The sequence below is a fragment of the Sciurus carolinensis genome, chromosome 18, assembly GCF_902686445.1.
Source record: "Sciurus carolinensis chromosome 18, mSciCar1.2, whole genome shotgun sequence".
NCBI lineage: Eukaryota > Metazoa > Chordata > Mammalia > Rodentia > Sciuridae > Sciurus > Sciurus carolinensis.
This window is the reverse complement of record NC_062230.1, coordinates 40,108,969-40,125,236: the sequence shown is the minus strand read 5'-3', so window position 1 is coordinate 40,125,236 and position 16,268 is coordinate 40,108,969. Positions and strand designations below refer to the sequence as shown.

At 59.7% G+C, this 16,268-nt stretch overlaps 1 protein-coding gene across 2 annotated transcripts; it reads right to left on the bottom strand.

Annotated features, from left to right (window-relative positions):
• Positions 1 to 479: 479 nt before the first annotated feature.
• On the bottom strand, positions 480 to 9,698 carry Hs3st6 (heparan sulfate-glucosamine 3-sulfotransferase 6). 2 transcript variants are annotated; one of them, XM_047532744.1, is made up of 3 exons: positions 9,604 to 9,698; positions 7,927 to 8,854; positions 480 to 3,431 (listed from the first exon to the last, which is right to left on the bottom strand). In XM_047532744.1, exons 2-3 carry the CDS (start codon positions 8,337 to 8,339, stop codon positions 2,816 to 2,818), a joined length of 1,029 nt encoding a protein of 342 aa, XP_047388700.1. In that variant the 5' UTR covers positions 8,340 to 8,854; positions 9,604 to 9,698; the 3' UTR covers positions 480 to 2,815. The 2 variants fall into 2 exon arrangements, with proteins under 2 accessions (XP_047388700.1, XP_047388701.1); XM_047532745.1 differs by lacking the exon at positions 9,604 to 9,698 and having other exon boundaries at positions 7,927 to 8,912.
• Positions 9,699 to 16,268: the final 6,570 nt, after the last annotated feature.

The window sequence follows — 16,268 nt, the reverse complement described above, 5'->3', positions numbered from 1 at the left end:
CACAGCAACACCATCCCCTCGGGATGGACAGCCTGATGAGTGCCTTCACAGGGGTGCCAACAGGGAGTAGGAGGACAAACGGCCAGCACTTTCTGGGTCTCCTCTCCTAGAGGGGGCTTCCCGATTACTAATGCAGACTCCCAGGGAGGAGGATGATCCTGCCCCTCCCTGCTTCCAACTTAACAGGCCAGGGCCTGCTCAGGCTTCAGTATCTGCCACGCTCAAGGCCCACAGCTGTGACACCACCCTCACCAGCGCCACCCACCTCCCCAGGGCCCCAGGAGGCTGGGGCTGAATGAGGCCCCCTCCCCAGGCTTCTCCAAGCCCCTTTCTGAACCCAGGGATGTGAGGACCCCCACCCCTGCTCATTCCCATCCCACACCCCTTCTCCTGGTCAGGACAGGAAGAAAGTAATTGAATCAGCACTTCTCACCCATTCTGGAACATTCCAACATGGAAAACCATGGAGCAGCTGGGGAAACAATTTACTTTAATTAAAGGCTGATGACTCCCCCAAGGAGTTACCCCCCCACACACGCCATACAGCCTGCAGGACCCACCACATCTGCACACAGTGTGTTCTGAAGCACAGCTGGACACCTTGCACTGGGCATCCACCCGCAGGCTGAGCTCCCATGGACGGGACAAGCAGGCATGCCTGCCCACCCCTTGTCCCTCTGCTTCCAGAATCTGTCCCTGAGCCCTGGGCCCAGGCCCCAAAGCCAGGTAAACCAGTGCCCCACAACTCTGAGCCCTAAAGGAAAGTGGGTCACCTGGATGAGCTCACAAAAGCTGTTCTAAACGCAGGTGGGAGAGGAAAGCAGCCCACGCAGGAGCTGGGCCCTCCACCTCCATCCACACTGGCTGTGGGGACAGGCGCTTCAGACAGAGGAGCAGCATGTGCCAGGTCCCTGAGGTTGGAAGGAGCAGAGCAGGCGTGAGGAACCAGCCAGGGCCATCATGGCAGGCCCCTAAGGGCTGAGGGAGCAGGCAGATGTGGGGAGAGCCCAGAGGGCCTTCACAGCTGCAGGCAGGCATCTGGTCTTCATCCGAGAAGCAGTGGGGGTAGGGCTGGGATTGGAGCATTTTGAAATAATGGAATCTGAAGACACTCCTCTAGCTGCCATTCAGAGAGCTCATTGTAGGAGGACAAAAGAGGGGCCAGGAGATGGTGGGGGCCTGAGGCTCCCAGACAGAGCAAGCTCAGCGTCCAGAGAGAAGAGGGGATGTGCATGTGCATGGACCCGGCTGGAACTGGCTGGGGCTGTCCTGCCTTCCCTTCCACCCAGCTCGGAGGATGGGAACACACCACCAAGCCTAGCACTCACTGCCCAGCTGGGTCCTGGAGTGGATCTCTGTCCCTTCCTCACCTGGTTACAGTCTTGAGTCTGGGGAAGGCTAGGTGCTCATCTCCTCACATCTGGGCCCACATCTGCCCACCACACTGGAACTGCACTTGCTCAGTGGGAGCCAGGAGGGGAGCCTGTAACCGTCCCCCGACCTGCAGGGGAAGGAGGGACCTGAGACAGGTCCAGCCCCTCAGCCCAGCTCCACTGGGCCCACAGAGTAGTAGGAGCAGCGGGCAGGGCTCTGACAGCCAGAGACCCATGTCCCCATCGACCTCCTCTGGCCCAGTAAGCCTCTTGGAACACCAACATTAACTGACCCTGTGTCCACAACATGACGGGATCATGTGACAAAGACAGAGGACGTGGTGACTGGTGGGGCCACTGGCTCACGGTGATATTGCCCCCAATCCAGTCCCTTGAACTATCCCTCGCTGCTTGTGTCCCTGAGACCCAGGACAGAGTAGCCCAAGGAACCGAGAAGTAGAAAGGCCACATCCGGAGCAAGGACAAGCCATGAAATCCAAGAGGCAGCCTGGTGTGCCAAGAACACAGCCAGGCCCTGTTGCAGGTCAGGACAGCACGGGCATGCGGGGCTGGGCCCAGCAGTGCCAGGGTCATTATTAGAGCAGCTGGTAGGCACATGGTGGCCAGCAAAGCCAGGAGCAGGTGAGAGTCATTACTGAGGGGGCCTCGTATTCCCCCGGAGAGGGGTGGAGGAGCACCCCAGCCTGCAGAAGTCTGCAGAGGCTTCACTCGTTAGGAGTGGGCAGCTGGGCTGCAGATGGGCACTGGTTCCTGTCCTGTCCTGGGGGAAGGCACAGGATAAAGGCAGCAGATCTGGCTGGGGCAGTGAGGGCCTGGGGCAGTGGGCAGGGTCTTGTGGGTCGGACTCCACTCTACGGGCTTGACTGAAAGCCATCTGCAGCTCACTGCCTGGCAGTTCCAGGAGGCTGCCAGGAGGGAGCAACCCCGGAAATGGGTGCAGGATCAGCTGAGGTCATGGGGGCAGTAGGCACAGTTGGCCAGACCCGACTTCAGTCGTGCCCACCACAGAGGGGCAACCCAGGGTCTCAATATCCTCATCCCAGATTGGAGCCAACCCTGCTCATCCTCCCAAGTTCAAGAAGAGAGCCCGACTGGAACCTCCCGAGTCACCAGAGTTAAGCTATGTGTCACTAGGCAGGCCCTAACCCTCTCTGAGCCTCATAAATTAATCTGTGACATGTGACCAAGTGCTTGCCACCTCCAAGAAGGCGTCAGGAATGGGTTTAGGATGGCACCTGAAGCTCCGTCAGCACCTGTAGAGTCACCTGGTGTGAGCACTTCCCATCCGAGGCCAAGTGGAAAGACACCCACCCAGACTTTATTCCTTAAATATTCTCTACCCAGCATGAGTAGGCAGCCTGCTCTGGCCAGACGTAAAGTACGGCTACCGAGTGTCCAGGACGTGTCTGCCTGCGGCTTGCTCAGTCCCAGCCAAAGTCCTGGCCAGTCATCTGGTAGAACTTGCGGTTGAAGGGCCGGTAGAAGTCCTGCAGGCGCTGGACCACAGCGGGGGGCACGACGGGGTGGGGCCTGCCCTTGGATTTGCCCAGGCAGCGGGGGCGGCTGCTCCCTGGGGCCTTCTTGAGGCAGGGGAAGCCCTTGGTGGCATTGAAGTAGAAGTGCTTGTCAGTGACAACCCGTTTGAGGCCCAGGAAGTCCTGCACGCGCCCGACCTCTCCCGCTGGATCGCTGACCAGGCGCTCACCACTGACAAACAGAAAGTGGGACAGGGGGAAGTAGGGCAGCCAGTTGTCCAAGTGCTGGGCGTAGAGGCCGATGCGAACAGCACTCCAGGCCGTGTCCACAGGGCCCAGGCCGTGACGGAAGGCCAAGGCACGGAAGCTGGGCAGGCCAGGGGTCTTGGACAGCATCTGGGCATAGTCGGAGATGGCCCGGGTCACTGGGTTCCGCACCACCACGATCAGCTTCGTGTCTGGGGACATGCTGTGGATTCGGCGGGGGGCCTCCCGCGTCACGAAGTAGCTGGGGGTCTTCTCCATGGTGATCTGGCCGTCCAGGGTGCGTGGCATCAAGCTCCTGGGGACGATGGGAGGAGGAAGGGCCTGAATGGGTGCTGGTCATGGACGAGCACTCTGCTCTGCTGCCACGTCCCCTGGGCTTAGACCTGGGACTGAGCCCTCTTGCTCTAGGGACGCCTCGGGTGCCTGAGGTGAGCCCCTCCCTCCCACTCAGGCTCAGTTCCTGAAGAGCTAGAATGGGAGGTGGGCTGTGAGGGGCCCAGGGAAAACAGGACGATGGTCACTGGGAACAGGGCGGCCAGGGAGCTCCTCATCGGCCCTTTAGCATCCTGGGAAAGCTCTAGGAGCACCCCCCACACGCCTGTTCCTTCAAGTCCTGCAACCCTGCCCATTAGACCCGTCCTCCCCAGAGCTGCTGGGCCCCAACCTTGACATCACTCTGACCCCAGACCAAGTACCCCTGAGCTGGCCAGCCTGACCGTGTGGCCCCAAGGCCTCTGTGCTGCAATCGCTTGAGGTCACCATCTCATTCAGGGGCTGACAGCATCCCTGAATTAGGTCATCAATTATTATTATTGACAGGACTCGCTGGCAGGGGGGCCTCTGCCCTCAGCCCGTAGTTTAATTACACCCTCTCTCTACTTCAGTCCCCACCTGGGCCCAACCCAGAACACCAAAGAGCCACCAGTAGAAACCGCACATCTGAGAAAACAGTGACTTGGCTATGACCTCTGGGTTTTCCAGGCCTTGCAGGGTCCCAGGGTGCCGGGCCAAGAACACGGCACTTCTGAGATTCCCCTCATTCTGGCGGGAGGAGGGCACTGACTCAGTCTCAAGGTTCAGAGGGAGTCAGCTGACCACGGCCCCCTTACCTCTTCAAACCTGGGGGAGCCCATTCTAAGCCCACTGCCTCGGCAGGCCCAGGCACCCCTAGTGGTATCCTGAGGGTGCACCTGCCAGCCAGGTAGTGCAGGGTGAGGTCGGGCAGGCAGGTCAGCTGAGCAAACACCTCCGAGGGGGCTGGGAACTAGGTCAACAAAGAGCCTGTGCTAGGAAGGGGACATCTCTGCCCAACCCTGCCCGGCCCTGCCCAGCCCTGCTCCCACCAAGAGTCCCCAGGCTGGCCTGGCCAGGAGGGGGACACACAGGACCAAGTCCAGGTCTCAGCCAGCCTAACTGACCCCCAGACCTGTGTCCTCTCTCCTGTTCAGACTTCCAGGGAAGTGCCTCAGGCCTGAGAGGTGCACACAGCCCCACGCTGCAGTTGCCTGTGGGGGGACAGGAGGTTGTGTACCTGTGCCCAAAAGGCAAGAGTGAGACCCAGAGTGCCAGGCTCCCCAGCACCAGCCACAGCCAAGGCACAGCTGGTGGGCAGTACAGGGTGGAGCTGGCTGAGAGACCTCACCAGGCTTGTGAGTCAGAACCATGCTCCCCTGCCCCCTCCCAGTTGATAGGCAGCTCACTGAGGCCAGAGAGGAAGCAGGACATGCTGAAGATGTCCTGCTGGGAGCCCTCCTGGAAGGGGCGTCTGCATGGCTTCTCTTCCCCAAACCCTTGACTCTCACCACCTACCTCGTACGTCTGGGGATCCTCGTGGGGATAGCACCCAGACTTCCCTAAGGAAAGCTCGAAGAGACCCGGGCTGCAGCCTGCCAGCCAGGGCCCCCTTCCCTGGGAGGGAAGTCATAAGAAGGGGAGTGTCCCCTCACTCAGCTCACTGCTGAGACCTACAGCCAGGAAGGGTGGACACCGCTTGAAGCCCCATCCCCAGCTCATCCCCTCCCATCCTTGATGTGCCCTGACCACACCCCACTCCCCACCAAGTGACCTCAGGGGCCCAGACCTTTTCCTTCCCAGACTAGACACCTGGCTCTGAACATCCCAACCCCTTCTCCTGCTGGAAGCCTGCACACCAGCCCCCCCCAAATGCTTTCTCTCCCCAGGAGAGAACTTCCGAGGGGGCAGTACCTCCAGACCCCCTGCCAATGAAGGGAGCAGGAGGACTGGGGACAAGGACTTCCTGGACTCACTCCTGCCACAAGCCAGCTCTGAGGTCTGAGATCTTTGGGATCAGTGCCTCCTGGGCCTCATGGAGAGCGGGGATGAACACTTTGGGCGGGGGAAGATGAGCAGCTCAAAGCGCTGACCTACATGGCCAACCTCTAACGGGCCGTTCAGAGGACCCTCCCCCTGCGAGCCCCCCTCATCTGGTCTGCATTTCCCTGTGGCTTCCACCCAGTCCTGGGTCACTGTCCCTCTTCCCATCTCAGCGCCCCCACCTCCTGTCCCACACCTCGCCTGGCGATCTAGCAGAGTAGGGGACCCAGCAGAAACCAGCACTCCCAGATCCTGATGCCAGGATTGTGCCCTCAGCCACAGGACAGGGAGGACTTGTCTCCCTACAGACTCAGACGCCCCCCCACACCCGCATTCATTGCATCCCGGGAACTACGGAGGTTCTCCCCCAGAACCCCTGTCACCTCCTCTTGCTTTTCCAGAGTATTATGGTCAAATACGGCTCCTACCTGCCCCCAGATAGACAGTCCCTGGGGGATTGGTGTGACCCCAGCACCTGGCAAATAACAGGTGCTCAATGATGAGCGAATATGTAGCAGATCCTGTTTGAGTTTGGGGCTCTCCAGCGACATGGTGCTCAAGCACCCAGAAGATGAGCTAATGGAGGTCCAGGGAGGGAGAAAGGTGTAGCCATGGGCAACTCAGGACCTATCTGCCAAGGCCAGGGGATGGTCAGGGTCCCTGCTGGGGGGAAGTGCAGAGCAGTTCCCAATGGAGCAGGGTCCCAGAAACCTGGCTGGGGGAACTGGCAGCTCCTCTTCTGCCTTCCCCAACCCACATCTGGTACGGAGCCCTGCAGGAACTAGGATCACTGAGGCAGGGGTGGGCATGTTCAGATCGGGGCATATTCATGATGGCCGAAAGAGCAGACAGCCACAGAGGTCCCAGCACCATGTCTGCCCACATCAGTACATGGCCATGTCTGACACACTAGGACACACCTTCCAGAAGCTCAGGCAGCACACTCTGACTCACAGGGGTCGGTGCTGACCAGCCCCAAGGGACAGCCCTGTATTAAAGGGACTGTGGCCACAGGACCTCAGCCCTCTACAGCCACCCTCTGCAACCCTCCACTGGAGGTGTCTGAAAAATCAGGAAGTAAAATGTCTCCTCTCACCAGGAGACTCCTGTCCTGGGTATGTCAGCCTCCCCAAGGTTCCCCCAGGGGACCCCCACTCTGGAGTTGATCCCTGCTGCCTCTCAGACCCCACACCCTCCCCAAAGCAGAGCAAGTGCCCGGGGCAGGCCCGGGTGGGCCTCGGGGTCCAGGCACCTTGCGTACCTTTTGGCACCATGCCCCCCCAATCTCACTGTCCTAGCTTCCCTCCGTCCCTTCACCTGCGCAGACCCCCTCAACTCCTTGTCAAAGCTCATGGGGACAGTGGTGGGCTCCAAAGGTTGTACTTTGTTAAAAGGTGCTTCCTTGACACTGGTCCCTGTCCCCTTTCTGCTCTTCCTCTCCTCCCCACACCAGGATTGGGCCAGGGGTGCTTCCCTGGATCCTGACCTTGGAGGATGCCCTCACTGTGCCCAGTTTCCCTTGCACCAGGCCAGCACGACCCCTTCGTAGCTCAGGAGTCAGCTCCCCTGTTCTCCCTCCAACCTACCAGTCATCTTAATGCAAAAGGCAAACAGCTAATGCAGGCTGGAGGGGAGGATCTAGGAACAGGGAAACTGGTGTGCACATTTGGGTCAAGAGTCTGGGTGCTGTCATCCCCCACTAATCCTCCAGGTGATCTTGGCTAGGCCTACATTTGGGGAAGAGGCAAGTGCCCTCCTTGAATCCTTATTATCCTATGGGAAGGGACAGGGAGCCTCTTTATCACAGGCACAACTGCAGGAGGCAGAGGGCAGGGCCTGGCTCCAGCCTCCAGTGCCAAGCTCAGCAGTCTGCTTCAGCTGAGACCGGGAGCTCCCCCACATTCCACTGCCGCACCCCAATTAGGAGGTAGGGCAGCTACAGAGTGCTGTGCAGGAGACTGGATTCTGATCCCCCACCTGGACAGGTACTGCAGGACAGCTCTCCTTCCCACAGCCCAGACCTAACTTTCTCCAGACCAAAGGTCAAAAGAGGTTCCTAGGGTAAGACAGGACACTTTTTAGGAGGCCCCTCCTAAGGTAACTGGCCAGCAGATCAGTCATGCATACTCAGGGTAATGATGGGGGACAGTGCCACTGAGCTCTAAGTTCCCACTGGCTGGAAACCACTTTCTGAGTGGAATCATCACACCCCACACCCGCGATCACTCTGAGTCCCTCCGCAGACTCGTGCTGGGCTTTCCCCGAAGTTTCTTAAGTTCCCAGGACCCCTGACCAGGTACCACCTTTTCTCTGGGAGCTGCATCCAGGGGGTCAAGTTGGAGCCCCCAACAGGCTGGTCTTAGTCCCAGTGTCCGGACTCCTCCCAGTGCGTTCCCTGCAAGGCACCAGCTGGAGTGCCCATGGAAGCTGACCGGCAGACGGATAGGGAAGCTCACCGATACCAAGCGAGTCCGCGCTCATAGCACCTGTCGAAGAAGTGGGGTTCGGAGCCGAGCGCGCGGACGTCGGGGTGCAGCCGCAGAAACTCCAGCAGGGCGCGCGTGCCGCCCTTCTTCACGCCCACTATGAGCGCCTGCGGAAAGCGCCTGCGACCCGAACCGCTGGCCACCGGCAGACCTGGCACTCCAGGGCGGCGGGCAGCTCGGGGCAACTCTGTGCGCGCCGGGGCGGGTGCCGGGGCGCGGGAGGTCGGCGGGCAGTGGCGCAGGAGGGCGCAGAGGCAGTAGGTGCCGAGCACCAAAGCCACCAGCGCAAGCGGCGCGCGGGGCGCCCTCAGTGGGGGCCCCTGCCCCGGCCCGGTGCCCTGGCGGTCCCCGGCCCCGCCGCCCAGGCCGCCGCTACCTGCCATGAGGCCGCGCCACACCCAGGCCCGAGAGCGGGGGTCGCAGGCGGGCGCGCATCGCGGCCCGCGCCGCACAGAGCCGGCGGACGCCCGGCTTCGGCTCTGAGCCTAGACGCCGGACAGCCCGGGCGCGGACACAGGGCGGGACCTGGGGCGGGGCCGGGACGCCCCTCCTCTTCCCCCGGCCCGGGCCACGCCTGGGACACAAAGACACGGGTGGATACCCGCGCGACTCCGAGCGCCCGGCGACCCGACGCGCCTGCTTGGAGGTCCGGGCTCCAGCGCGTTCGGCTCGGGTCTTCGCTGCTGCACTGGGGGTGGGGAGGATGCCGCGCAGGGGAGGGACACAAAGTAGTAACAGGGTTTCTCAGTGGCTCAGGACCCATTCTTCGAAAGACCCATCGTGGCCGCTCCGGGACAGAGGCGGCAGGTGCGCGAGTTGACCTCTGGGCTCCGGGAGCTGGAGTTTCGCCGCTGGGCCAAGTGGGCCAAAGAAGTGCATGGATAGCCCTGGAGTCCACCTGCAAAGGGGGAATAAGGCCAGGCAGGCAGTCTGGTGCACGGAAGGGGTTTCCCAAAGGTCTAGTGGTCTGCGATGCACCCTTACTCACAGCTGGCTCCGGCCTCTGTTCCAACCTTCCTAGCCATAGGGTTGGTGCCAGCCGCCATCTCCACCCTCACCACCAGACACCCAGCCTCCAGTCCATTTGAAGAGGCCCTTGTCCTGGGTTCTGCTCATTGATGAGCATCTGGACAGGTCCCAGCAGCCCAGGTAGCTTCTATGGGATAGAGGCCTCCATGGTCCACAGATGTATCCAGAACTTACCCTTGGGCAGCCCTGGCAAAGGGGACCATACTGGACCAATGGGCTGAGGACCACTGATTGGACCCCCAACTCAGGTTCCAGATGCCAGGCTGCACCTGCTTGTTAGGGCAAGCCTTGGCCAGCAGCTCCATGGGCGGGTTGTTGGCACAGCACCGTCTGGGGAGCATGCTAGCACATGAATGATCCTAGGAAGTTCTTCTTCTGGTCTATCTTAAAACGGGATATGTTCCAGACTGACTGGTTCTCCTCAGAGCCCTCCTGAGAGGGTCCCACCACACCCTGCAGCACCCACCTAATCTAAGCAGTCACCACGCAGGACTTGATTCCCACATTTATTCTCTGGTGACCCTGCATCCCATTTCCCTAGCACTGGCTACCTTCCCCACTCCTGGCTTTGATTCTGTCCCTCCCCCAACCAGCATAGCTTTTTCTCAAGCCACTCACCTGCTGAGGACTGGGACTTTCAGGAGGCCTTTGACTAGGAGCCAGAGGGCAGAGGTTCAGGCACCGGGAGCTTGGAAACTGACCTCTCCTTCCCCTGTCGCCTGCCTTTCTGGTGAGGGGTGGATACAAATCTGGGGCTGCTCGCCCGGCATGTTTGTTCAAGCCATGCCCAGCACCAGGCAGAGCCCACACCCCACAGGCACTCAACAAGTGCAGTCAGTAGACGGGCATGACTGGAGCAGAGGTCAGGGAAGGTGACGAAGGTGATGACCAGGTGAAGAGGAGAACAGCATCCCAGGCAAAGGAGAGAAGGCGCCTCCAGACCCACTTAGAGGCTTGGAGTCCACCTGAGACTGCCTGGGCACCTTGCTCTACCCACATGGCCTCAGGCTCTGGCTGCTCTTGAGTCTCCAGGTCCTTCTTTGTAGAATGGAGCCTTTACCCCTGACTCCAGAGTACTCTTGGTAACAGCTCTATCGAGGTGATCCACATACCACACAGTTCAGCCTCTTAAAGCATGGAACTCAATGCTTCAATGTGGCACCATCATTACCAGATCCATTTAGAACATCTTCGTTACCTCCCAGAGAAATCCCATACCTGCTGGCAGTCAACTCCCTATTCTCCCCTCCCCAAAAGCCCCTGGCAACCACCCAGGTGCTTTCTGCCTCTATGGATTTGCCTGTTCTTTGCCAGATCTGCCCTTCTGTGCCTGGCCTCTGTCACTGGGCACAAATGTTTTCCAGGTTCATGCATGTTGTAGCAGGGGTCAGGGCTTTGTTCCTTTTTTGTGGCTAAATATTATTCCTCGGTGTGGAGAGACCAAATTTTATTCATCTGCTCATTAGTCATAGAACATTCGGGTCATGTCTGGTTTTTGGTTCCAATAAACGGTGCTAGTATGAACAGTCATGGACAAGGCTGTGTGGCATGGACACGTGTTCTATTCAGTGCGGGTATATAAGCCTAGGAATAGAATCCCTGGGTCTTCTAGGAACTCTACGTTTAACCCCTCAGGAAGAGTCTCTTTGAAGGTGAAATTGGCAATTTCAGGAACTTCTTCTCAGTCTTCCCCGAAGACAGGGCCCCCGCACCCCCTCCATAGGACTCCTCAGCAGCTCCTCCAGTCTGCTCCTGCCCTGCTTTGCTCTCAAGACCCGCTCCTGCTCCCTGCTGGCTCGCTCCTGTGTTACCTAGGGATGGTGGGTCCCCTTCTCTGAGCCACAGGGCCTTGGGAGGATCGCTTACTTCCTGCTCTCTGTTTGTATCTCCTCTACCCAGAAATGGGCATCAACAAGTTCCTTCTGCCCAGCTGATCTCCCTGGGGGCCCGGCATCTTTAAGAGTCCCACACGGCCCAAGCTCATGGACCCCCTGTCAAGGTAGAATGGCCAGGCACATGGTAGATCTGTCCGCCCTCCTTACCCTGGCCCTCTGACACTGGGACAGACAGCATGCAGGTAGTCAGTCCGGGCATGGTGGCTGGGAGGGAGGACTAGGAAGGGAGGGAGGGGGCCAAGCCACTCAGGCTGTGGCCAGCAAACAGTTTCCCTGGGGAAAATGACATGGGCCAGAGCCCAATGGAAAGTCAGGGGACATGTGAGGAGGGAGTCCTGGGGAGCAAAGTCATGCTGGGAGGGAGGCCCTGCTGGCCTAGCAGACCCTGGGGGCCAGGCGCCAGCCGCCTTACCACCTTCAGACTGATCATTTCTTTGTGGGTGATTCTGCTGCTCATGTGTCTCCAACTACCCGTGAGCTCAACAAGGGCAGGCCCGGGCTCAGGCATGACTTCTTCGTTGGCTCTGCACCTGGCCCGGGCGAGGACCATGAGCATTTGTTGAGGAGCCCACTGAGTGCGTAAGGCTGTCTGTCGGAATCTGGTTGTGACCCCCCACACGCCCTCTCTTCTCTTTCCCAGTCTGTGCCTCCCTGGAGCCCCACAGCAGCAGGGCAGGCATGTGAGCATCTGCCGCACTCCAGCACGGGATTAATCACACTGCGCATTCCCTCCCTCTGCGGGGACACTGGGGGGGGCACACAGGCAGGAGCGCCGGGAACCCCCTCCCTTAGAACCACACCCTTCACCCCCCAGACCCACTCCCGCAGCCTGCGGAACCAGAGCCTGCAAAGGGAATGGAGGGAAGGGGGCTGTGGCCGGAGAGAGGGTGGGCCCAGCTGTCCTTGATTTGTGTGGCTTTTTTCCACTTTGGAGGTGGAGTGCCCGAGCACGTAGGGATGTGGTTCCCTTCTGGGAAGGGCCCCTAAGAGAGGCCTACCCTTCTCCCACCCATCCCAAAGCCCAGTGTTCTCAGTTCACCCTGGTGGCCTAAGCAGGCAAGGCGGGACAGGAGCCGACATGGCACAAAGCTAACAGCAGGGGCTTTAGGAGCCTTCTTTGCCCCTTTCAGCAGGTGATCTCAGTAGGGATCCAGCCCTCTGACCACCTCTGATCACAAAGGTGAAACCACCACCACCCCTAGTGATAAGGAGGCGGAGGACATGTGACAGTGGCCAGAGTCCTGGAAGGAACGCCCGGAAGCTGCTCCCACCCTGGGGACTGAGCACTTCATACCTTTCTTAGGGACCTGACCTCACTGGCCAGAACCCAGGGACACTGTGACAGAGAAGGGTCATGGGGCTGGCCAGGGTTTGCCACAGCAGACCAGATTCCCAGTGCCAGAGGGAGAAATGAAAAGACTTCCCTGGGCAGGAGTAGAGGGAAGGGAGGGGTCCCCATCCCAGTAGCCACGCCTGCAGGAAGTCCACCCACAGCGCTAGGCTTTGCCAGAGGGAGCCAGATCCCAGCCTGCTTCCTGCCATCCTCACTGATTTCCCTGGGTCTTCCTGGAGGAAGCAGCACAGATCAAGGGTCATTTGCTACTGGTCCCTGCTTCCCCAGGGCAGGGAACCAGGTACCCAGGATGCATAACTGGGTACCCGCTAGCCTGGCCCAGCTTAATTTATAACAATGTAGCCATCCTTCTTACAGGCTAGCAGTCCCACCTTAAAGAGGGGAGGCTGGCAACAGCCTTTATTCACCAGGGGAATGAGAGGAGGGTCCCGCAGAGACAGGGTTCTCCCTGCCCCCCAATTCCCACCTCCTCCAGTTTCATAGCCCCAAGCCAGACCTCTGGATGTGGATACCCCTCAGCACTATGGGGAGGTGTGGGCATCATGCAAGAGGTCCCACATCAGGCCACTGGGGCTCTACAGCCAGGTCTGCCCAGCTGTGCACTAGTGATGATCCCTGTGGACTGAAAGGTGACTGTGAACATATCCACGAGGAGCAAGAGGCCTAGATGCAGGTTCAGGAGCCCATGCACTCCAGAGGACCTGGCAGCAGGTGTGCCTGTGTGTGTCTGTGCCTGCACAGGTGGGCACAGGAGGAGAACCCTACAGCCAAGCCCTAGTCACCTTCCCCAGTGTGGAAAGCCCAGGCATGGCTTGCACCAAACACCAATGTCAGGGCCAAGGAGCCCATTCTGAAGGTCAGGTCCAGACTGGCCCATGGACAGGACCCTTCAGGAGTGCCCTCTCCATCCTCAGACTCCTGGGGAAGCCCCTCCACCCCGACAGTCAACCAGACAGGCATTAGGCCAGTCCTGTTCAGTTCTGTGCTTAGGAAGACACTGACCCTGAGCCCAGCGCAGAGCATCTTGGGGCAAGTATTTCAAACTACCCTCAGCCCCTACCCCTGCCTGGCCCCTCCAAGCCCTAGGACCTTCAAGCTTGACCCTCACCCCCTTCTCAGAGAATGTGCTTCACTGTCCTCTCCTGACCCAGTGGCCCTACCCTCCCTCACTCTCTCCCAGACACACCAGGGGCTCCATGGACCCAAGTTCCAGGACCCCAGAAAGCACCTGGATCAAGAGACCAGAATGCCTCTGGACTCTGAGGTGGGGGAGCCCAGGGCCAACAGGCTGAGGCCACAGGGCACAGGCACCCACTAGCTCCGTCCCCTCTCCTCCAGTGTCATCTGCCCCTCTTCTTCAAAGTACCAAGACTTGTCAGTGTCCTGATTAGAGATGAAACATGGTAAGGCAGAAGCCAAGGGTGGAGCCATGGATAATCTCCCCAGTTTTACAAGGACACAGACACTGGGTGGTGAGGGCTTACGTGCAGGTAACCCTCAGTACCCTCCCCTGCAGGCTCTACTGGTCACTCTTGGGGCCCCCAAGTTCCATTAACCAGAGCCCTAGTGCCCAGGGCCAGTGTAGGGTCCTTGCATACCCCATGGACAGCTCATGGACTTGCAGTCCACATCTGGTGTGGCTGGTGAGGTGCAACTCTGCATGCGCAGGCGGGAGGCAGTGCAGCAGGAGGGGCACTCCACCGCTGTGGCCCCTGTCTCATGGCTGGTTGGGGAGGCCAGCTAGGGCTGTGGGTGTGAAGTGGACAGAGGAAAGGCCTACCACTGCAACCACAGGACCCAAACCTGGGGCTGGCCAGGGTGGCAGCAGGGTCCAATGCAGCAGTGTGGAAGGGCCCTCAGGCTGAGCAGGCCAGGGGAGAGGGCATCATGCTGCTGGGTTTTACCCAGCTGCCTAGTGAAGGGGCTGCCACTTGGCTGGGGCTTCCAACCTGCACCCTAGTGCCCCCACCGCGCCTGCCGTTCCCACCGGCTGTCCCTCCCCTATATGCCCGCTGTCCCGCTCGGGTTGACTCAGGAGGGGGCACCCAGGACCTGGACTGTTCGCCCTGTATAGGTTACTTCGCGAAGTCCAGCAAATGGGTCCCCCTCAGGCGTCCCCCGCAACCTCAGACGCGGCACGGTCTAGGCCTGCGTCCCTAGCACTGCTATGTTGGGCGGGCGTGGACAGGGCCCAAGACACTTGCGCACTGACCACTGGGTGCTTCGGGCGCTCAGCGGCTAGGTCCGGAGGTGAAGCGGGGCGCAGCAACCCCCGCGTGTGACCGGAGCCAGCACCGCAGCGCCCCAGCGGCTCGTGGGGGCGGTGGGACTGCAGCCCGCTCCAGCTTCAGCGCCTGCGCGCCCAGCCCCAGCTCGCGGGCCGCGCGGAGCAAGCGCGCCCCCTGCCGGCAGGGTCTGCTCCAGGTCTCCGGAGGTGGCCTTCAGGGCCTTGGAGCTGGACCCTTTTACCCATAACCTTCGCCAATACTTCCGGACTCCTCTTCTTACCCTCCTCCCCCTCCATAGTTAGGAGGTTTCTGCTTCCTTCTACCAGCCCCAGGCCACACCCTACCCACTTGGGAGGAAAGGAAAACCTGAGGGTTGCAAAAGTCCTGAGCATTGTCAATTCACTCACTGTGCAAATGTTACTGATACTCTGAGCCGGCCTGGCCCTGCTCCCGATCGGCTCTCTTCTTTCTCCCACTGTTCCCCCCAGGCCAGCCACCCTCCTGGCGCTGACCCCTCTGCAGGGGCTGTGACTGGCTCTAAGACTGTTCCCCAAGGCTCTGCCTGGCAAGGAAGAGGCAGAGGTGGGGGAGGAGGGCCTTGCGCTCTCAATCTCTTGTCTCTTCGGGAGGAACTGTGGTCACTGAAGGCTGTGGAGCAACCCAGCAGGAGGAGGGGACAGTATGAGGGTGACTCATGATTCCACGAGAGATGCTAGAGCTAGAAAGGCCGTCTTCCCTCCCACAGCTACCCTGCAGACAGACCCTGCCTGTGGCCAACAGTGTCCTGGCTCCTGGTGTGTCGTAGGGCTTACTGTGGTCTCCCTTCTCCTCCAAAGATCCTACTTGTTGGCCCCCACTGGACCTCCCCGGTCCAATCTCCCTGCTCCCTAAACCCTTTAACATGGGTGTGCAAATAAGTGTGGGGCACCTGGGGTACAGGCCACTCCCACCCTGTCTCACTATCCCCAGCTGATAGGCCTGTGTGCCACCAGTCTGAGCATAAGGAAACAGGCCTGGGAGCACAGCCTGGTCTTACTGGCCCAGGTTACAGGAGACCTGCCTGCTCTTGGGCCCAAGTCATCTCAGGGACATGAGGCCAGAGTGCAGAGCTGAGGGTGCTGCAGAAAGTGAGCAAAGCCCAGGTTCCACACTGGCCTTAGGGTCTGGACACTCCTGCCAACCACTCAGCCAGCTGTCTCCACCCCTGCTTCAACATGCCTGCTGCCCTCAGGTTGTGCACAACAGGTGGTCACAGCCTTCTTAGAGCCACAATTTCTCACTTGGGGTGAAGGAGAGAGGGGAGCCTTATGTGTGTGCAGAGAGCCTGACTGGCTACCTTGCATGAGACACTGACTCCACATTAGGGCAAGCAGCTTGGGCCTGGGATGGGGAGGAGACCTCGGGGCAGAGTCCAGTCCCCAGGCTGAGCAGGTGGAACAGGTGAGTAGCAGGGGCTGGCTTCTCCCTCTTCCACCTGTGTGCACCTGCTGGTTCTGCCCCGTCCCCTGTGGGGGGGTGTGCCATCTGCTGATTATGTCTATTCCAGTCACACGTTCCAGAACTAGAGAAATAACCACAGACAGCCTACAGAGACGGACCAGAGCTAACACTCCATTGATCACCAACTTCCTCAGCCCGTACACTGGCAGTGACATTTGGGTCTCCTGGAATTAACATCAGTTCAGAATTAGTGTCAGTGTTCAGTGGTTCTCAATAGGTCTGAATATTTCCTTTTCCAAAGTTCATAGACAAAAAGTTTTGGGTCCTCTTGGAGAAGGCTGAGAGAAAGATTAACAGGATAAATTT